Here is a 22,951-nt window from a genome sequence, read left to right as displayed (position 1 = left end):
ATTTTTCTGGTGCAAATTTCAAATATCGTAATATGCGTAAGACGACATGTAAATGAGTCTCACGAGAGTCATGCATGTATTGACTCACCAGACTAACTACATATGCTATATCTAGTCTGGTATGTGAGGTTCTGCGGGCTTGCAACCCATCATTTCAATCTCTTCTAGCAAATCTAGAATATAAGAAAAAAATTATTTTATTAGATCTGATAACCTTGATTCTTAGAAAGTACTACAATTTTTCTATATCCTTGATTTTAAATTTTTAAGCAAGAAGTTCCTTTAGTTGAATCATCTCCTCTGTATCATCTTCAGTCACCACAATATCAGCTACATAAATAATGAGAAAAGTGATATTCTCCTTATAATGCTTGATGAATAGGGTATGATCAGCATCGCTTTACTGATATCCAAAAAAAATCATATCTCATTTGAACCTTTCAAGCCATACTCTTGGAGACTACTTTAATCCATACAATGCATTCTTTAATTTGCAAACATTCCCCTGTATTCCTTCATCTTCAAATCCATGTGGAATTTTCATGTATACCTCTTCCTCTAAGTTTCCATTGAAGAAAATATTTTTCACATCAAACTGGTACAAATCCCACTCAAGATTAGCAGCACAGGATAATAATATTCTGATTGTATTAATTTTTATGACAGGAGTAAATGTTTCCTGATAGTCAACTTCATAGGTCTGAGTAAACCCTTTAACTACTAATCTAACTTTGTATCTTTCAATTAATCCATCTGCTTTGTGTTTTACAGAGAACACCCATTTGTAACCAACTATTTTCTTTCCTTGTGGGAATGAAACAAGCTCCCATGTTTCATTTTTTATTAATGTAATCATTTCTTCAATCATGACTTCCTTCCATTTGAGATCTCGTACTGCTTTTGTCCAATCTTGTTGAATAGATACAGAGGAAACATATAAGACAAAGATTCTATAGGAGAGAGATAGAGAGCTATAAGAAACAAAGTTAGACATAGGGTGTTTAGTGCAAGTTTTGATTCCTTTTCTAAGAGCAATGAGTTTATCAGATACTTCATAAGGAAAAGATGACTCACCAGTATTTTTAGAAACTGAGGAAGATTTTTGACCTGAAATAGGCTGCAAGATGGCTTTTCTTGTCTTATCTCTCTTTGAGTACCTATTTATGTCTGGTTTATTCAGTCGTCCAACATTTGCTTCTTGAACAAGGTCTTCTAACATAGAATTCTCCTCCAAAATATGACTGTTAAGGGTCACTGAGCTAAGCATCACCTCTTCTATTTCACTCTTTCCTTGAAGAGGCGTTGGGGAAGTGCTGAAGTATGGTTCTGATTCTCGAAAAATAATATCCATAGTCATAAAGTATTTTCTAGATGGTGGGTGATAATACTTGTAACCCTTTTGAGTAGGAGAATAGCTAACAAATACACACCAGAGAGCTCTAGGTTCCAATTTACTTACATTTCTAGTATAGATAAAGTAAACACATCCAAACATCTTTGGGGGAATAGTATAGGAATTTGTACCTTATAAAACTTTCAAAGGACTTTTGAAATCAAGTACCAGTAAAGACATTCTATTTATAAGGTAAACCACTGAGAGATCTGCATCTCCCCAATAATTCTTATGTAGATTCATAGTGAACATCAGTGACTATTGTAATGACCCCAAAAATTTAAAAAGAAAATGTATGCAAAAATTTTGAGTGCGGAAGCGAAATAAAAAGTTCTGATTAATATCCCTTACACAATAACCGAAAAAATAAGTTAACTTTAGGAAATACTAGAAATGAAATACTATAAGGAAAACTATAAAATATTTAGACATCTACTCGCCATCTTCCTGCGTAATGGGCTCGGGAACCAAGTCCTCAGAATCTGAAATGGTTAAGTAAGGAATGAGCTACACTAGCCCAGTAAAGACGTTACACTATATCATTGTCTCAGAAGTAAATATTGGTAGAAAAACAAAAACGACCAATGGAGCACAATTTTTTAACAAATTCATTAATCAATAATAAAACCTTTTACTGTACACTCACCTCGGTGAGATTTATGAAAACGACCCATATAAATAATAACATCAAAAATATCATGAATTCATACATACTCTGTAACATAGCACATGTCATACTTTTATATTTCAATCATCAAACAACAATTTCCCTCTTTTATCAGCCTACTAGTATCCATGGGGATCCATAGGGGTCCCCGCTACATGTGAACCATTAACTTTAACAACTTAATTCCAGGACCGTCCCCATATTCCATTCGGCATGGGCGCCAAAACAATAAAGCTCAATACCTCGTCCGGTATGAGGGTGAAATGGGCCGTCCCCATACCACGTCCGGTATGAGCGCCAAAACATTTAAAGTCTCCATACCCCGTCCGGTATGAGACAACGTTCCTGGTAGGGTTCCTTATGAACCCGGTTCGTCCACCATCTCCCAGGATATCTAGTGAGGCTGTCAACTTATCCATTTATCAATTCACATACATTTTCTATTTTTTCTTAGTTTTCTATTCCTCACATAATCATGAATACTTAAACAAGTAACGAGTATCCAGCAAGGCAAGCATATCATCGGATTCACAAAATCGAGCAGTAATGAAATAAACAGTGATGCATGCATTCAAAATCATAGAATAATTAAATCGGATACTATACTGCATTTAGACTGTAAAATAAATCAAACAGAAACTAACATAAAAATATGTCTGGTTTGGGGCTCTATTAGCAACTGTAATAATTATGTATATCTATTTAATTCATAACATATAGTTTTATCATTTATTAAATTTTAATCTCGTGATAGGAAATAAGGTGAGGGGTCCTTACTTGATTCGATACCGAAAATAGGATTTTCACTGCGCCTACGGGCAGTCCCTAGGTTCCCTGAAATTTTTTTCGGGAACTGAAATGCACTCAGGATACCTACACATGTCCCAAATAACTCAAAAATCAGACCCAAGGCCTATTCGGCCAATTTCAGAATTCCAGCACGGTGGCTCCGCCGTGCTCCGATGATGGCGCTGCTGTTTGCGGCGACGATCCGCCTCGGGTTGGCCGTTTCTGGCCGTTTTCGGCCGAGTTCGGCCAAACTTGCATTGGTTCATCTGAGAAAATACCCCTAGGGCCCTCAATGGGTCGAAAAAACACCGAAACTTACCGGTGGCGGGGCTCTCTGGTGCGGTGGCTCCTCCAGCTCGAGTCGCAATTTGGTGTTTTGCTTTGGTCAACCTGTAGAGAAAGGAACGGTGGTCACAATGGTAGAAAAATTACATCGAACGGGAATCGGGAAGGGCCTCATCAGAGGCAAAAATTGAAAAAATCCGCGGCAGTACCGCTGGGCTTTGGCGATATTTTCTGGCTAATTGGCCAGTGTTTTGGCTCCGATTTGGCCACAGGTAGGTTTAGAATCGAATTCAAAGCCAAGGGGAGAATTTTTACCTCATTTAGCGGCCGAAAAGTGCTCTGGTGCGGCAGCGAGTGGCGGCGGTCGGTTCTCCGGTGGCTGGGCTGTCTTCTCCGGCGAGGACTCTGGCGGCTAGGGTTAGGGTTTGGGTGTGGATGAGATTATTTATAACCTTTCGCTTTTAATCTGAGCCGTTCATCGCGATTTAATCTAGGTCGTCCGATCGCGATTAAATATGAAATGAATCTGAGCCGTTGATCGCGATGCAATCTAAGTCGTCTGTACGCGTGCAATCTAGGTTGTCCGTACGTGCTTTTGATCTGGGCCGTCCGTGCGCTCGGGAACGGATCTTGGCCGTTCGATCGCGCGCACCCGGATCGCTTACATGGCTCCCTTCCGCGTGGCCTCCCACGTTAGTGTCTCTGCCACACGACGTGTCCTGGTTGGCTGGGGCTGCTGACGTGGCGCAAGTTTTTTAAATTGCGTTTTGACCTCTGGTTTTCGATTTTCTTTTCAAAAACAACCCCAGAATCCAAAATTTCACCCATTTTTTCCAAAATTATTTTCAGTTAAATCCAAAAAATAATTTTATCCCGTTTTATTATTATTATTATTTTTATTTCTATTTAATTAAATTAAATTAAATTAAAACCATATATTATTACATAATAAATTATTATATTCATCTAAAAATTACAAAAAAAAAAGTTAAAATAAAATAAAATAATATTAATAAAAATAATAATAATTTGGAGTGTTACATCTACTTTTCGTATGAGTCTATTTTTCCTTTTAACAACCCAATCCTGTTCACTGGTGTAGGCATAACTTGTCTGATGAATTATCCCATTGGACTATAAATAAGTACAGAGCCCACTATACATATATTTTGTATCATTGTCAGTTCTCAAGATCTTAACTTTAGCATTAAAATGTGTACATATCATTTTATAAAATAATTGAAAACATGAAAACATATAATTTATTACTTTCAATAAGTAAATCTATTTTAATTGAGTACAACAGTCCTTGAAAGTAACAAACTATCGATGAACAGATAGAGAAGTATTTTGAGTTGGTCTCCACACATCAGAGTGAATAATCATAAAAGAAATAGAACTTCTGTTATTACTCAGATGATAAAAACTTCTTTTATATTTAACAAATAACATGCATCACAATATAAAGAATCCAAAAAAGTTTTCTTAAATAAAGTAGGATATAGTTTTTTTAAAGTAAAAAAGAAAGGGTGCCCCAACCGCCGGTGCTATGGTAGTATTTCTAGATTGTCTTCCTTATTCTCAATAGCGACTTAATTCCCAATCGGATTTCGAATTCTTTTCAAGACGTATAAGTTATCCTGCAGTCTAGTAGTGCCAATTATCTTTCTTGTTCGAAGATCCTGAAAGATACAATAATAAGGAAAAAAATTCAGTTTTACAGTTTAAGTCTCGAGTAATAGTATTAATAGATAAAAAATTATTAACAAAACTAGACAAATGTAAAACTAAAAACAGTTTAATAGTTGTGGTACAATTAATAGAACTTATTTCAGACACAGGAGTATATGACTCATCTACTATACAAACATTCTCTCATTTAGTACAAGAAAAATAGGTTATAAATTCAGTGGAAGAGTCTGTCATGTATCTATTAGCTTCAGAATCTATTACCTAAATATCAAGAGTGAAAATAAGCGGAAGAGAAAGAATGTCTTATTTTACCATATTTGATGTACCAATAGTCGTTGAAGAGTTGAGTTGAGACTGAATACGCTTCAAACTTTAAAGCTCTTCAATTGAAAAAGTTGCAACTGTTGGTGTGTTAGGTGCTTCACTTGCCTCAATCAAGTTTGCTTGAGCTCTCATAGGTCCACCTTTCCTTCTCCTACGTCCTCTAGTGGGTCGTCCATGCAATTTCCAACAAGTCTCTTTAGTGTGTTTCGTCTTGCCACAATAGTCACAATTCCGTTGGTCTTTGAAGTGATAAGACTAAGCAATTAACTCGACTTTTTCAACTGGTGCTATGTGGAACATGACAATTCTTCTACTTTTTTGTTACTAAACATAAGAATAAGTTTATTTTAACGAGGGAAAGGAATCCTTACCAAGTATTTTGACCCGTATCTGATCATATTTTTACATTCTTACTAGCTAAGAAATCATAAATTCGCTCATTTTTTAGCATTTTCTAAAATTTAACAGCATTTCTAGAGCAATTTGTCTGAAAATCTTGATGGTAATCGAGTTCCAGCCATAGTCTACTGAGTTCAGAAAAATACTGAGAGATAGTTAACTCTTTTTATTTTGTGCTGTGGATCTTATTCCGGAATTTATAAAAATTTAAGCATCATTACTCACTTGTAAATATGTAAGAGACGCTGCATTCTATACTTTTGCTGTAGTATCGAGTGAAAGATATGTTCGGACAATGTGAGGTTGCATGAAATTAATGAGTCAAGACATTATCAAAGAATTTTCAGAGTCATATCTACGATATTCTAAACTATTGATATCTGATTTTTTTCCATTATCATTAATATAACCCTACAACCTCTTAGTTTTGATAAACAGTAGATAAGATTTTGACCAAATAAGGAAATTAGTTCCATAAAATTTTACATAACTTATTTGCAATGATGGATTATCAGAATCTGAATAATTAGTTTATTTATTTCTGTCATATTTAAGTACTAGAAACAAGAAAATAATACTTGACTATCCAATATCACAAAGAGAGAACAAACCTCCTAAACACCGCCAAAGCTAAAAAAATTGTAGCAAGACCAGAGAAATTATTGGAAACAAGTGTTGAAGTGGGTGCTAGAACGGAATAGCAGATGGCAAAAAATGAAACAAACACAGAGAGAACCAGAAGCTGAATCAGAAGCTTGAAGTCGGAAAAACAAAGGAGCCGTTACTGGAAACCCGGGATGAAGCAGCAGTCGTGCGCGAACCAAAAAACCGCTCCGAGTGGGCGCGATGGAACTAGACACTGACGCGAAGGAGCCGGAAGAGCAGCGCGAACCGGAGGCGCTGAGTGTGTGCGACGGAACCTAAAAATGCGCTGGGTGTGCGCGACAGGACCAGACACCGTGCGCGAAGAGACTAGAGGGGCAGGGCAAACCAGAGTAGCCGGGTTTGTGCGATGGGACCAGAGGGTCAGGTCAGGTTGCGCGAACCAGAGTGGGGAGCAGCAGAAACTAGAGGTCGTGCGTGAGGAAGCAGCACGAACAGCCTGGTGCGACCGGAGCAGATGGATCAGGTAGGTCGGAGATGATCACCGGGATAGGGTGGCAGGCCGCCGGTGAGGCTGGGACTCCATTTGAGTGGGTATTGAGAATATTCTGAAAGAAATTTTAAAATTAAAAAAGTCTAAAATATTCTTATTTTGTTCTGATACTAGGTAGAAATTTAGGATGAAAATATTTATTTTATTTTTTTAATATTTTTATTATAATAGACAACACATATATATACAAAATTTTTAAATATTAATAAAATAATTATCTTTATAATAGAGATACTAAATAATTATAATATTATAAGAAAAATTAATAATAAGAACTATACAAGAAAAATATCACAATTATTTAAAAAACAAAACATAAATGTCAACACCCTTAATACTACCTTTTTGTTCTAATTGCCAAGAAGAGAGGTACTAGGGATTTTAAAGATTTTAGACCCATTAGCTTAGTAAGTTGCATTTACAAGATAATTGCAAAGGTCTTGCCTAATAGATTATCCAGGGTGCTTGGTGAGATTATTGGGGAGTGCCAACATGCATTTGTGGGTGTTAGACAGATTTTGGATGCAGTTATGACTGCAAACGAAGTGGTAGATGAGTTGATTTCGGGCCAAAAAAAAAGGAATTTTATGCAAACCTGACATAGAGATTACATACGATCGTGTTAGTGGGGATTTTCTTGAATGTATGATGAAAAAAAATGGGTTTTGGTCAAATAGATGAATTGAACGCGCAACTATATCACAACCACCTCTTTTTCTGTATTAGTTAATGGAGGCCCATTCAGATTTTTTTCTACCTCCAGCGGGTTGCATCGGAGTGACCCCCAATTCACTGTTACTATTTTTAATCGTTATTGAGGCGCTGAATACTTTGATTGGTAGGGCTATTGACATGAATTTGCTGAAAGGCATAACAGTGGGAAAGGCACAAATACTTTACTGGTTTCACACTTCTTCTTCACAGATGACACCTTGATCTTTTTTCATCCAGAGGTTAGAAATCTTCTGCATTTAAGATGCATCTTGATGTGCTTTCAAATGGTTTCTGTTCTAAAAATTAATATAAGTCAGAATTGGTGACATTGGGGGATACAAGAGATGAAAACTACCTTACCAATATTTAGGGATGCAAGGCTCTCAAGTGATCTATTTTATATTTGGGCATCCATTTGGGATCTAAGTACAAAGATTCTAACACTTGGGAACTGGTTGTTGACTCCATTGAGAGAAGACTTGCAGGTTGGAAAATAAAATTTTTATCCAAAAGGGGAAGACTCACACTCATTAAGAGCACACTCACCAACCTTCCCATTTATTTTCTCTCAGCTTTAACTATTCCGGTGAAGGTAACAAGGAGAGTTGAAGCCATTCAGTGCCGATTTTTATGGGGAGATGAGGAAGACAAAAGTAGATTTCATCTAGTTAAATGGGATGATGTCGAGAAACTGATCTATCAAGGAGGTTTAAGAATTAAGTCTCTTGTTGAGATGAACGTTGCTCTTCAAGGAAAATGGCTTTGGGCTATTTTAAGGAAGGGGATGATCTATGAAAAAAAATCATTGCGGCCAGATGGTGTGATGCTACTGGTGAGATTATGCATGGGAGAATGATCAGACCGTATGGTTATGGCCTGTGGAGGAAAAATTTGATGGATTGGCCAAGGTTTAAAAATTGTATCCAGTGGCCTGTGGGCAAAGGAAACCGAATTAAATTCTGGGTGTTTGATTGGATAGAGGGTAGCTGCCTCATGAGAAGTTTCCCAAGCATATATGCAATTGCCCAATCCAAAAACATGAAGATTGAAGATGCATATAAAATTATTGATGGCAGTGTGGTTTGGTTGGTCAATGTGATCAGAAATTTAAATGATTGGAAGGTGAATGAATATGAATCTTTGTTGCAAACCCTTGAGACTCAGCAAATCAACACTTGTAGTGACAAGATCTGTGGAAATTGAACCAGCATCATGAATTTTTTGTTAAGTCATATTATTCACAGATTATGCTGGCTGGGCAGTGTAGAAGAGGAATTTTTCCGGTCTCCCAAATATGGAAAAATAAAGTTCCACCTAGAATGACTTTTTTTTTTTTTTCGTGGGAAGCTTGCAGAGAATGCATCTTGACAACTGATAAATTGATGAAAAGGGGTCTTATTATGGTTAATAGGTGTTACTTATGCAAGGGAGACACGGAACCATGTGATTAATCATATCTTGTTATGGTGCTCTACTGCTTATAACTTATGATGTATGATTTACGGGTTATTGGGTATCAATTGGGTCATGATTGGGTCGGTTAGGGAGAAGCTTTAGGTTTGGGATGGATTGCATAAAAAAAAAGATTTTGTAAAAATTATTCCATTGACCCTTTCTTGGGTCATATGGGAGGAAAGAAATAGTTGAGCTTTTGAAAATAGAGAGGTAGAGAATAATAAATTAAAATATAGGTAATTACATTATTTTGGCTCCATTTTGTTAGGACATGACATTGTTATGTTGGAAAATTTTGGAAATATTATTGACACCCTAATACAATTGTTAATATTTTGTATACGGGTGGTACTCTATTTGATACTTTTTTAATATAATTTCAGACTTTTTATATCAAAAAATCGGTTCACCTACCTCTTTTAGATCAATTTCCAGCTGTTTAAAATCATTCTCAAGGATTTCTGCCTGTTCTTATATTTGCAATCCTCTTTAGAAATTTTAGTATGATGGAAAAATTTTAAGCACGTGAAATCAGAAGAAAAAGAATGAGTAGTTGTTCAAGGATGATAGAATTGACAAGTCTTATCTGATTGTAAATAAATAGTTAAAGTGAAGGAAGATTGGAAACTTATGTCCAATTTTTCAAACCTTAGTTTGTTGTGGAAATAAAGGTAATAAACTTGTTATTCATGAGAATAGTTGCACAAATTTTGTTTCAATATTTGTAGCTGGACGACTCAACCTTTCAATGGAACCGCATTCATGACCACACAGACTACTGTCTTTTCTATACTAATAATAGAAATATTTTAATAATTTAGCAAAATCTTATTTTTTATTCTTCATGATACCTATATTGATTCAATATTGTATATAGTTCCTATAACATTCATGCATATTCTTCTAGGTTGAATTTTGCTTTATGATAAACATGTTAAGCATGATGAGACTACCAATATTTATCTTTTAGCTTGATATGGAGGATTTAGTTTTAAAAACTTATGATAAAAGAAAGATAAATAAATATAAGTGTCCAAAGTATTTGTATCAATGAAAAGATAAAAGGAATCCACTGAAGTTGAGAAATGAGAAGACTTTTCATGTCTTTCGAAGAGTATATATTTTGAGGTTACTTAAAATTTGTTAGGATCTAAGGAGAATCATTTGGAAGTTCGGTGCAAGGAGGAACCTGTAGTTTGCTTCTGTGATGGTTGTGTATGTGAACGAAGGCTAAACAATAAGAGATTTTGATAGGTAGGATAGATAGAAGTCCAGTGGTAGGAAAGTATTGGAGCATAACTTGATAGGATGTTTGAAACTTAAGAATCTGAGAAGACATTGTATTAATAAGATAAGTTACAGTTATAACAGTTTCTCCCTAGAAAATTTAGAACTTGAGTTATGAACATGAGGAACCAAGTAACTTCAAAGAGATGTCCACCCTTTCATTTTGGTTATCCCGTTTTGTTGAGAGATATGAACGTGTGAACTTTGATGAACGATCTCCTTTTTTTAAAGATACTTACCTAACTCTTTTTTAAAATATTTTTTGCGTTGTCTGTCTTTAGCACTTGTATTTTTGTTTGGAATTGAGTATGAAGTATGTTGTTGAATTTTCTAAATACGTGACCAACTCATAAATTTTTTCTTTCATGAGGAATAACAATGTAATTCGTATATGATCATCCATAAAAGATATAAACCATCTATATTAGTAATATTGTTGATTTTAAATGGCCTCCAAACATCATTATGTTCTATACAAATGGCTTTGAAGATTTGCAGGCAATATGAGGTCTAGTATGCGAGAGATAAATGAGTTTTCTAACTAGTTTCTGGCATTTTTACAAGTCAACTGATGTACCACTACCTGCTTGCAATTTGTGGTTGCTCTTAATAAGTGATTCTACCAGTTTGCAACCCATCATACCAGTCTCTTCTACTAAGTTTAGGATATAATTCCTTTGAAAAATGAAGATTTCTTTATTGGATCTGACAACTTCAATCCCCAAAAAATATTGCAATTTTACTAAATTTTTTATTTCAAACTCTTGAGCAAGAAGTTCCTTCAACTGAGTCATCTCCTTTGTGTCATCTACAGTCACCACAATATCATCCACATAAATAATGAGAAGAGTGATCTTATCCTCACGATGTTTGATAAATAAGGTATGATCCGCATTATTTTGTTGATATTCAAAAGAAATCATAACTCTTCTAAACCATTCAAATCATATTTTTGGAGACTGCTTCAATCCGTATAAGGCATTTTTTAATTGATAAACTTTTCCTTGCGTCCTCTTATCTTCAAATCCAAGTGGAATTTACATGTACACCTCTTCCTCTATGTCTCCATGGAGGAATGCATTTTTTACATCAAATTGTTGTAGATCCCAATCAAGGTTAGCTGCGCAAGACAAAAGTATCTTAATTGTATTCATCTTCACAACAGGTGCAAATGTCTCCTGATAGTCAATCCCATAGGTCTGAGTAAATTATTTAGCCACCAATCTAGATTTGTGCTTCTTGATCGATCCGTCCCCTTTGTGTTTTACGGTGAACACCCATTTGCAACCAATTATTTTCTTTCCCAGTTGAGGTAAAATAAGTTCCCAGATTTCATTCTTTGTCAATGCTATCATTTTAGCCACCAATCTAGATTTGTGCTTCTTGATCGATCCGTCCCCTTTGTGTTTTACGGTGAACACCCATTTGCAACCAATTATTTTCTTTCCCAGTTGAGGTAAAATAAGTTCCCAGATTTCATTCTTTGTCAATGCTATCATTTTTTCAATCATGATTTTCTTTTACTTGGGATCTCTTAGAGCTTCTCTCCAATTCTGTGGAATAGACATAGAAGAAACAGACAAAACAAATGCTCTATAGAAGGGAGATAAAGAGTCATCGGAAACAAAGTTAGATATAAGTTGCTTAGTGCAAGTTCTCATTCCCTTTCTAATAATAATAGGTTTGTCTGATAAATCACAAGAGAAAGATAACTCACCAGTATCTTCTGGAAGTAGAGAAGATTCTTGACTTAGAACAGACTGCATGATGGCTTTTTCAGACTTCTCTTTCATTGAATACCTTTTCAAGTCTGGTTTATTTAGACGTCCAACATTATTTTCTTGATTAAGACTTTCTGCAATAGAATTCTCCTCTGTATATGAGTCTCAATTGTTACCCAATTAGGTAGCATTTCTTCCTTCTCACTCTCCCCTTGAAGAAGTGTTGGGTTTGAGTTGAAGTAAGACTCATTCTTCCTAACTGTAACATCCATAGTTACAAAGTATTTTATAAATGGTGGATGATCACACTTGTAGTCTTTTTGTGTATAAAAATATTTAACAAATACACACTTAAGAGTTCTAGGTTCTAGCTTACTCACATTTCTAGCATGAACAAAGCACACATATTCAAACACTTTTGAGGGAACAATGTAGAAATTTTTTTCTTGTAAAACCGTCATAGGACTTTTAAAATTCAGGATCTGCAAAGGCATTTTATTAATAAGATGTATAGCTGAGAGAACTGTATCTCCCCAGTAACTCTTTGGTAGATTCATGGCGAACATTAGTGACCGAGCTACCTACAGTATGTGCCTATTTTTTCTTTCAGAAACTCCATTTTGTTAACTGAAGTAGGCACAACTTGTATGATGAATTATTGCATTTGACTCCAGGTAGGAATGAAATCCATTATCCATATATTCTGTATCATTATCAATTCGCAAAATTTTAATTTTAGCACCAAAATATGTACATATCATTTGTGAAAAGATTGAAAATATGACAATACATCACTTTTTGCTTTTAACAAATAAATCTATATTAATCTAGTGCAATATGCAATAAAAGTAACAAACCATTTATGACTAGAAAGAGAGGTATTTTGAGTAGGTTCCCACACATCATAATGAGTAATCATAAAAGGATCAATACTTTTATTATTACTTAAATGATAAGAGTTTATCTTATGTTTAGGAAGTTTGCATGCATCACAAAATAAACACTCCATAGAAGTTATTTTAAATAACTTAAGATATAATTTTTTTAAAATAAAAAAAGAAGGATGTCCCAATCGTCGATGCTATTGTAGTATTTCTATATTGACTTCATTATTCTCAATAGTTGCTTGATTTTCAATTAATTTCAGATGTCTATACAAGACATATAAGCTATCTTGCAGTTTACCAGTGTCAATCCTCTTTCCGGTTTGAAGATCTTGAAAGATGCAATGATCAGAAAAAAGTTCAATTTTACAGTTGAGATCTCTAGTTATGGCACTAATAGATAAAAGATTGTCAAAAAAACTAAACACATGTAAAACTGAATACAATGTAATAATAGGAATACAATTAATGGAACCTGTTCCTAACACGGGGGTGTATGACCTATTTGCTATACGGACATTATCCCTTTCAGTACAAGAAGAATAGATTAAGAATTTTTTAGAAAAGCTTGTCATGTGTCTATTAACTTCAAAATCTATAATCCAATTATCAAGAGTGGAAATAGGGTGAGCAATAGTTGATGTGTCAACAGTTGATGGAGAGTTAAGTTAACTCAGAAGTCGTTTCAGATTTTGAATTTCTTCTGTGGAAAAGGCTCCAACGGATGGTGAAGCAGTTGTTTCCCTAACTTCAACAAGATTTGCTTGAGCTCTTGTGGTTACACCTCTTCTTCCTCCCTGACCTCTAATTGGTCTTCGTTGCAACTTCTAACAAGTTTCCCTAGTGTGTTTTGCCTTGCCACAATAGTCACACTTCCATATATTTCTGGATTGATCAGACTGAACCACTAATCCAGTTTTCTCAACTGGTGCAATGTGAAACATGACTTTTCTTCTACTCTCTTCTTATTGAACATAAGCATAAGTTTATTTTAATGAAGGAAATGGATCTTTACCAAGCACTTGGACCCGTATTTGATCATATTCGGTATTTATACCAGTTAAAAAATTATAAATTCACTCTTTTTCTAATAATTTCTGAAATTTGACTGCATCTGCAGGACACTCTGTTTGAAAATCTTGATAGTAATTTAATTTCTGTTATAATCCATTTAGTTCAGAAAAATATTGAGAAAGTCATCTCTCCTTATTTTGTGCTATGAACTTTATTTTAGAGTTCATAAATATGAGTGTCATTATCCATCTGTGAATATGTAAGAGATGATGCATTTCATATTTTTTCGGTAGTGTTAAGCAACAAATATATTCTGGCAATATGGGGTTGTATGGAATTTATGAATCATGACATTACCGATGAGCTCTAAGAGTCCCATCTATTATATTCTAAACTAACAACATCTGGTTTTTTCACCTCACCAGTAAGAAATCCTACAATCCTATAGATTTGATGAACAATAAATAAAATCTCGATCAAATAAGATAATTAGTTCCATCAAGTTTTACGGGACTTATTTTGTAATGAAGGGTTATCAAATCTAGTAACACTCACATTTTTTGCTTATGTAATCTTAGAATTCTAAAAATAAGAAGGAAAAATATCTAGTAATGAAAAACGGACCTCCTATATGCACCAAGAAAACAAAAAGGGATCTAAAAAAACTAGAAAAAGGACAAAAAAATCAGAACCAGATCTGGCTCGGCTTGGCACTGACTCAGCGGACAGCTCTACTTAGGCGTGGACGGACCATGTCGGAGTGGTCTGGCGCGCGGAATGGCCACACCTGACGTCCCGTGTGTGAAAAAGCTGACTGGCGCGAGGGAGGGGCTTTGTCCGGTCAATGCAACACGACTCAGCGCACGATCGGAGCAGCGTGGTGTGCATGAGGATCAGTCGACCAATCTCCAGATGTGGATCGACTAGATTAGAGCAACGGAGGGCACAGAACGGCAGATCTTTCAAATGCACGCAACCGCGTGAAAAAAAGACCGGATAATCGCGATCAAGCCGGATTTTGGGCGGAAAGGAACCAAATTTGTCTCAATCAGGCTTTTCTGGCAGTATTCCACCGTTTTTCGGGCCAAATGGGATGAAGGCGGCGGTGCGTGTGGCGGGCGCGCACGGAAACTGTGACTGTTCTGGCTGGGTTTGAGCGGCGACTCCGTCTGGGTGATGTTGGGTTTAGTTTCTTCGGTAGTTGAGTACCAACTTTGGCCTATTTTGTTTATTTTAGGGTTTTATCAAAACTCCAAAAATAGTCTTCCTTTGACTACGATACCATGAAGTTTTTGAAAAAAATAAATTTCTAATTTTATTTTTTATTTCTTGTGTTTACATTTAGAAAATATATATAAAATGGTTATCCTTATTCTAGTTGGACTCTAATTATACGATATAATTATACTATTAGAACTCTAACTAATATAGTATTTTACTTAATATGAAATCCTTATCAACAAACCCTAAAATTTGAATGATTGTGATTATTTGCTTATTAAAGTTATTGAACTTACATTTTCATTCATTCCTTCCACATGAAGTCTTCGCTTTGATGGTTCACTCTTAGTCTTCTTCTTATAGTTTTTTTGCTTATATCATATGCTTTTCTGCAGAACGGAAACCAAGCAGCATGGATGCTATAGATATACATAATCGTGCTCGGGTTGAAGTATCAAATCTGAAGGATGAAAGAAGTGATTTTGATTTAGGGACGACCAAGAAGAAAGAAAGTCAGAAATTTCAAAAGGATCGACATCAAAACTCCAAAAATACAGGGGAAGAATATGGGAAAAACAGAACTTCAATCGCTCCCAGCACAAGAGGCAGTAATTTGAATATGTTGGATAAAGGTGGTTCTCCAACTAGTGAGTCAAGCCTTACATCTTCTCCTGTTGTAGGTCCAGCTCCACTTTGTCGGCAATTCTGGAACGCGGGAAACTATAAATTGTTTCAGGATCAGAGTAAAAAATTTTCATATCTAAAAAGTAAGCTGCTTAACATCTTTAAAATCAACACAACTTACTTTTTCATGTTTTGTTTTCAGTTTCATGGATTGTCCTAGTATTTGTATTCATTTCCTGAATGGAGAACCATATGCTCCCTAGTGTTATATTTATATTTACCTAATTACCTTCATGATTATATCTGTTGTTTGAATAAACCTGTAAATTGGTTAGTCTAGATATTCTCAGTTGATCAGTAGCTTTTCTCTGTTGCTTGAGGACTCATTGCTGCATGGAATAGAATTTTTCTTGTGCATTTTGAATGGGGATCCATCTGGTTCCTGGTGATTATGAGGTTAAAAGTTCTGTTAAAGTTATATTGACTTAATTACCTTCATGACTACAGCTATTGTTTGAATAAACATGCACATTGCTGAATAATAATATAGATATTCTCTATTAACCAGTGAATATTCCGCCTTTGAGAACTGCTCTCTGCATTGGAAAACTGTTGGAACAAATGTAGAATCTAACTTATTAATTACTCGCATGAGTGTTTTTCTTGATCTAACTGTCTGATACTTGACTATCATCACTTCACTTTTGGGTGCATTTACAGGGGGAAGTAGTTATTTGCATGTGCACCCTATGTTCCTTCACTCCAACGCCACATCTCATAAATGGGTCTTCGGTGGTATATTCTACTTACAGAATTTGTTTATTTACTTAATAAGTTGTATCTTCAACCATAGTTCAACCACTTTGTATTTACTCATTTAACATGTCAACTTCCATTCCCAGTCTTCTTTTATGCTCCAATATTTTGTTGCTTCTTTTTGCAGCTTTTGCAGAGCTACTTGACAATGCTATTGATGAGGTAGGTTCTTATTTTTTTTTTGTCAGAACCATGTTTTCGAAATTTCTGATTTGGAAGAATATGGTGGTGTTACCAGGCTAGATTCACAACATTATACTGATCAAATAATGTTATTGGAAGATTCATTGAGCTGAAGTTTATGGTCTTGGAGTCTGCTCTAAAAAAATCTTTCGTTTTTCCATTTTCATAATTGTGGAATATTTTATCCATCTTCAAAATTTCTCTCTTTGCTAAATTGCTCACAATGAGTGAAAGTATATAAAAAATATTACTTATTTTAATTAAACAAGAAATTAAATATTATCTTATTTTCTTTGTTGAGTTTTATCTGTGCTTATTTAGGATTCTTTTCAGCTAGAATCTTATTTTAACGTATTGTGTTGGCTGGAGTAGCAGATAGAAAATGGTGCTACTTTTGTTAGTGTGGACAGAATCTTCAATCCTAGGGATGGGAGTCATGCTTTGGTAATCCAAGGTATTTGTTCCAGTCTATTGGTTGTTTACCAAAGTAGTAGATAAGAGAATTTTAAGAATTGCTAATATTTCTGTTTTAGTACTCGAGGGTATTTTTGTTGAAGTTTCTCCTTCCAATCTTATATATGCGATGAACAGATGATGGTGGTGGGATGGACCCAAATGCTATAAGGCATTGTATGAGCTTTGGGTTTTCAGACAAACAAAAGGAGCATGCCATTGGAAAGTGTATGACTATATGTCCCTGCTAGTATGTTTTCTTTGCTTTCTCTTTCTTTCTGGAAATCAATTAGCTTCTAGTATTTCAGATGGAAATGGCTTCAAGACTGGCTCTATGAGACTTGGGGCAGATGTTATTGTCTTCAGCCGTCACTCTAAAACTAGGTATTCCCTGACATTGGCCCCACTTCAGGACTTAATAAAATTTATAGTTTCTGTTCATTTCTATATTTATTGTTATTTCAAATCAAAGAAATGGATAAGACATAGGTATCTTTGTTGGGTTTTGGTGCCCCGTTCCTCTTTCATATTTAATACAGGGAATCTTTGTGCTTCAAACTTAAGATTGATGAAGTGTTTGATACTTCATTGTTGGTTTAGTGACATCTTACTTAAAATTATTGGAGCCCTTTTGGCAGGATGCTGACTCAAAGTGTTGGACTCCTCTCTTATACATTTTTGAGACAACTGGACTACGACAGAATAGTTTTACCTGCAGTGAGTTTAGCCTTTTTTACCTGCTTCAGATTTATGTGCTTTGCCAACTTGTTTACAGTATGCAAATCTTTGTGTTTGTTTAATAGGGGGCCAACAAGTTGAGTATGATATTTCAGTTTCATTAGGATAAATGTCAGGGTTATGGTTGTATCCAAAAGATTGGGTTGGATTGACCAAGGCATATCTGGAGATGCTTGAATCCTTCTGGTTGAAGTTCTTTTCGTGCCACTTGTTATAGTTCTGTGTCAACACTTTGCTGCCTTGTTAGTTGCCTTTTCTTGCTCTTCCCCTTCTCAGTTACTCTTGAACAGGTTTGGTAAGCCTTCCAAATTTTGTCCTCCCTTCCCTCACAGCCTCCTCAGACTCCCAATATTTCCCTAGCAGATTCTGCAGATTGTTTGGCATCTTCCAACCTCAAAAAATCAAATGAAGACACTATTGTAACTGAGTCAACCTATTCTTTATTCTCCTCCTGCTTCTGTTCTTCCCGTGACTGTTCTTCTTTTGTGGCCAAGACAGTCGCCAACTCTGCCTCTCTGGAGATCACTTGTAGCTTCCTAACTGAAGCAGTTGCCTAATGCCACAACTTCTCCTCTACATTGAATCCTCTGAAGCATTTTTGACACATGCTCTGACAGTGCAAATGATCCCAAAAATTTCACAACAATAGACTTCAACTGAGCTCTTCCGACGTTTTCTGCTCTCTCTTCAGCAGCTTCTTTTGGTTGATCCTAACTATCTTCTTTTTTTGCCTGGTTCCTAGGCTTGCTTGCATCCAATTTTCTTCTTTACAGTCTCGGCATCATTCCAAGCTCCAAAAAACTTCTTTTTGGGTCTACTCTACCTAATTTCTCGGCATTGTCCAGTCTTTTTGAAAATTGAATCTACTGCCCTTCCACATGTCTACCAGAGCATGCCACCCCCACTGCCCATCTTTCAGATTCTGCCTCCTGGTGCCTCTGCTGCCATAGTTTTTTGGTAGTGTCATAACCCCTGGTACTGTCATATTCTGGAAGTACTTATTTGACACTTTATAAAGTACCTCTGTAATCTTCTTAAAATCATCATTTAATTCTAAGTAGGAAAACTAATTCTAATTTGTCTTACATCAGAGTACCATTTTTAAAGATTTTTTGGGAAGTTCCTACTCACTTATTGAATACTGATAAATTTCTCCAAGCTTGTCAACTGAATCGTGCTTTATTTCCAAGGATTTGTCTGATATGTTCCAGAGCAGTTGAGATTTACATCATCTGTTTTCGCATCATGATATGACCTGAAGAACTTGGTTCCAAGGATGTGTCTGATATGTTCCAGAGCAGTGGAGACTTACAATCATCTGTTTTTGCATTGCGATATGACCTGAAGAACTTGATTTCATTTATTTTATACTTTTGGTGCTTCTTGGGCTTCACAAAATACAATTGAGGGCTTCTCCTCATTTTTTCTTTTGGTGCTGTTTTACGGCTCTGATTTACAGATCTTCTCATGAGATTTTGTTAATAGTATGGGCTTGTGAAGAGAGAACCCAACAATTTCTTAACTAAGAAAATACCACACTTTTTTTCATAAATTTCTTCTTGCCTCCCCTCTTTCGAAGAAGACAGCCTATATATACATATAAAAGAAAGAGTAGTTATCTGGAAGTTATTTCCAGAATTAACTACCTTTTGTTCTTATCTAGACTTATTCTCCCTAATACACGTCTACACGTAACATATCATTTTACACATGATACATATTGGCGTATTCTCCCTAATACACAAGTCCACCCGTAAAGATTAGTTATTTGGAAGTCATTTCCAGAATTAACTACCCCCTTGTACTCATCTAGACTTTCTCCTTGATACCCATATCCACACTTAACACATCATTTTCACATTTATTTCCAGAATTAGCTACCTCTTGTCCTTTCTTGTCCTTATCTAGACTTATTCTCCCTAATACACATTTCCATAATGCATCATTTTACACATTTATTCTCCCTAATACACCATAGTATTACTCATAACACTACTCCCCTTTTGAAAAATTGGGTGTTTGCCCAAACGGAAAATGAGAGGAATATTTTCAAGAGAAAGTTTTTGCCTGTTGTGCATCTTCTTCAGGAATTTCTAGAGTTTTTGGATGCATAAGGTCCATCTGCAGTGAGTCTACAATTTCCAGCTAAAAAACTCTCTTATGCTGGTGCCCAGGATTGGAATTTTGTCATTGCAGTTGAAGCACAAAATATTTTGAGCATGTCTTCTCTCCAGTTCTGGCACCGAAAGCCACTTCACTGTGAATGATTGAGATAGAGAAGTGCAACCAAACCAGGCTCGTTGGTGGATAGAAAAGGCCGTGGAAAATCCAACTTAGTATAATGAGGAAGAAAGGTCTATCTCGGTCACCCCCTGCCGAAGGATAAGTCTTACATTCCCTGTTCAGTTGTACACCACAATCTCTAGGATCCTTCTCGGCAGAATGGCAAGAGGATAGTTCCTCAAAACATTTAGCTTAAAAATCAAATTTTAGTAGTCCTGCTCACAATCGTCATGATAAGTTTTAGAGAAGGATTCAAATGTCGATTGTAGATCATCCATAACGATTAGTTCTTACACCAGATTATTACGGTCCTGATTTATGGATCTCGTTATTGAATTTTATTAATGGTATGGGCTTGTTAAGTAAAACCCAACAATATCTCGAGTCAAAAAGTATTTAACTCTTTTTTTTCATAAATTTCTTCTTGACCCCCCCTCTACCAAAGAAGAAAACCTGTACTTTACAAGAGAAATAGTAGTTATCTGGAGGTTATTTCCAGAATTAACTGCCTTCTTGTCCTTCTCTAGATTTATTCTCCCTAATACACATGTTCACACTTCATACATTATTTTACACGTAACACATATTGATTTATTTTCCCATTACACTTGTCCATTCATGAGAGATTATTTGAAAGTCATTTCCGAAAGTAACTACACCCCTGTCCTTATTTAGACTTATTCTCCTTAATATACACGTTCACATTTAACACATCATTTTACACATTTATTTCTAGAAATTAACAATCCATTGTCCTTACATAGATTTATTCTCCCTAATATATAGATCCACACTTAACACATTATCTTACACATTTATTCATCCTAATGCACCATATTATTACTCATAAGATGGTGAATATGAAGAAAGAGGTTAAAGCTCTTTGGTGCATGCTTTCTTTATTGGGTTAAAAGTGATTTGGCTTAAAAAAATAGCAAGTTTTTTGGGGACTACTCTTCACCATTTCTGATCCGTTGGATTATCCTCTTCCTTTTTTAGCTTTCTTTTTTATCCTTTTCATCCTTTTCCTAATAATATATTTTCTTCTATTCCCCCCAAAAAAATTAATGCCTAGACAACAACAACTAGATACATGCATACATGAGAATGAATAAACTCTTTGCAAAAGTCATCACCTTTCAGGAAGTGTGATGCTATATTCCAGTGCCTACGTGGAAAACTGAGAACCTAGGGTTCATTAAAACAAAATTCTTTCAAGTGATTTATATTTTTTTTCTGATATTATATTAAGGATTCATATAGGTTATGTTTATATGCCTTTATTTATATGTAGTTTTCAGAACTCAAAGTTTTTTTCTTTTGTAGGTGGACTTTAAATTTAGCTCATCAACTGGAGCATTTATACCAATTCGGGATCATGGTGAAGAACATTTTTCTTCTAATCTGTTTATGCTGTTGAAGTGGTCCCCTTTCGCAACTGAAGAACAAATGTTAAAACAAGTAAGTCGCATTCAAGACAAGTTGTCATTTCGCATTAGGTCTTTGGGGTAATTATGCTCTAGATTTTGAACAATCATCTAACACTGTTTAACTTGCTTGCTTTAGAGGCTTTATTGTTGGATGATGAATGTGGAAAGGAATAAGGTTTTGTGTATGAAAGGGACTTGTTAAGAGAATCATTTGATCAATCTCTGAATAATGAGGATTCATCGAGAGAAAATCCTTCGATCTCTAAATCTAGAAAAGAAACTAAAGTTAGAATAGAAATAGTTTAACACACAAACTGCCTACAAACTATAGGAAAGTTTATTAGGTACCTTTTTTTCTCTTCTTGTCTCCATGTGTAAATTATTGACTTGGCCCAGAACATTACTCCCTCCGGTGAAAGCTGGCTAAAAAGCCTTCAAACTTAAAGGCATCCTTTCCTATTGCTTCCCCCATCTGCCTGGTGTACTTCATCATGAGCACATTTATTGTGATAGTTTCAGAAATAACTCAAATAATTATTGGATGATTGTGATGCTCCATCTGAGTGAACAAGTACTTCTAAAGTCATCTATAAATTTTGAACACCAGTTTGTGCGTGTATGCGTCGCTATGACAGGGTTGAAAATCTGTCTGTGTCACTCCTCTGCTCGCCGCTCCTCTATGCCTCCATTCGCTCTGTTGGTCCAACATGATGTCACTCTTTGCGCCAGAACCACACTCTAATGTGGTGGTCAGTCACTTCTACTCAAGCCGCTGCTCATTTCTAGTGGCCCCTCTGCACAGCTGCACACCACCATCCGCACTCTTCAGCAGCACAACTGTGCCAACTGCCTCATTGAACCTAGCTGTGTCCAGCTTGTCTTCTTAGCCTAGATTCACAAATGTTAAAGGTTACATCACAATCCACAAGCCCATACTCCCGCATGGGGAATATCACCAACAAATTTCAGCCAATCCAGATTGCCTACTGGTTCACATAAAAATATTATCTAAGTCCCAAGTAATGAGTACCAACCTCAAAGGAAAAGAGAAGTTCTGCCATCTTCTGGGTAGTGGACCAAAACCCGAAGGCTCCACGTTTCGTGTTTGGGATGAAGAAGATTCCACGATCCTGACATGACTTTGGAACTCCATGACTTCAGAAATCAATAAAACCGTAATGTTCCTGTCCACAGTAAAAGCAGTGTGGAATGCAATTGGTAAACTCTACTCTAACGTTAAGGACACTGCACAAATTTGTCACCTGAGGTTAAGATGGTCGACCAAATAAGTGAACATGTCAGTAAATAAATATTCTAAAAAACTGGTGGAAGGAATTCTACCAATACCACAGCATGACCAAGGATTGCATTAAAGATACAGCTCATCTATTAAAAAGTTTATAGAAAAAGATTGTGGATATCA

The 22,951-nt window shown here is 35.7% G+C and overlaps 1 protein-coding gene and 1 long non-coding RNA gene across 7 annotated transcripts in view; one reads left to right on the top strand and one right to left on the bottom strand.

Annotated features, from left to right (window-relative positions):
- Positions 1–4,519: 4,519 nt before the first annotated feature.
- LOC148269089 (uncharacterized) lies at positions 4,520–21,986 on the bottom strand. Its single transcript, XR_015817240.1, has 3 exons — positions 21,877–21,986; positions 5,139–6,760; positions 4,520–4,816 (listed from the first exon to the last, which is right to left on the bottom strand). It is a non-coding gene; the product is annotated as an uncharacterized LOC148269089 (long non-coding RNA).
- Positions 6,537–22,951, top strand: part of LOC110810186 (protein MICRORCHIDIA 6) — a 47,949-nt gene continuing 31,534 nt past the window's right edge. For 3 of the 6 annotated variants that reach the window (XM_088214032.1, XM_088214026.1, XM_088214012.1), the window contains exons 1-9: positions 6,579–6,720; positions 15,397–15,768; positions 16,346–16,420; positions 16,569–16,603; positions 16,997–17,078; positions 17,216–17,305; positions 17,386–17,461; positions 17,716–17,794; positions 21,425–21,559. In XM_088214032.1, the coding sequence (XP_088070158.1) occupies positions 6,690–6,720; positions 15,397–15,768; positions 16,346–16,420; positions 16,569–16,603; positions 16,997–17,078; positions 17,216–17,305; positions 17,386–17,461; positions 17,716–17,794; positions 21,425–21,559 (975 nt within the window). In that variant the 5' untranslated portion in view covers positions 6,579–6,689. Of the gene's footprint in view, positions 6,747–15,396; positions 15,769–16,345; positions 16,421–16,568; positions 16,604–16,996; positions 17,079–17,215; positions 17,306–17,385; positions 17,462–17,715; positions 17,795–21,424; positions 21,560–22,951 lie in introns of all 6 variants that reach the window. The other 3 variants (XM_022036267.2, XM_088214021.1, XM_022036265.2) reach the window with 3 other exon arrangements.

Source organism: Carica papaya, chromosome 1 (genome assembly GCF_054855325.1).
Source record: "Carica papaya isolate Zhongbai chromosome 1, ASM5485532v1, whole genome shotgun sequence".
Taxonomy (NCBI): Eukaryota; Viridiplantae; Streptophyta; class Magnoliopsida; order Brassicales; family Caricaceae; genus Carica; species Carica papaya.
This window is presented reverse-complemented; position numbering and strand designations above follow the sequence as displayed.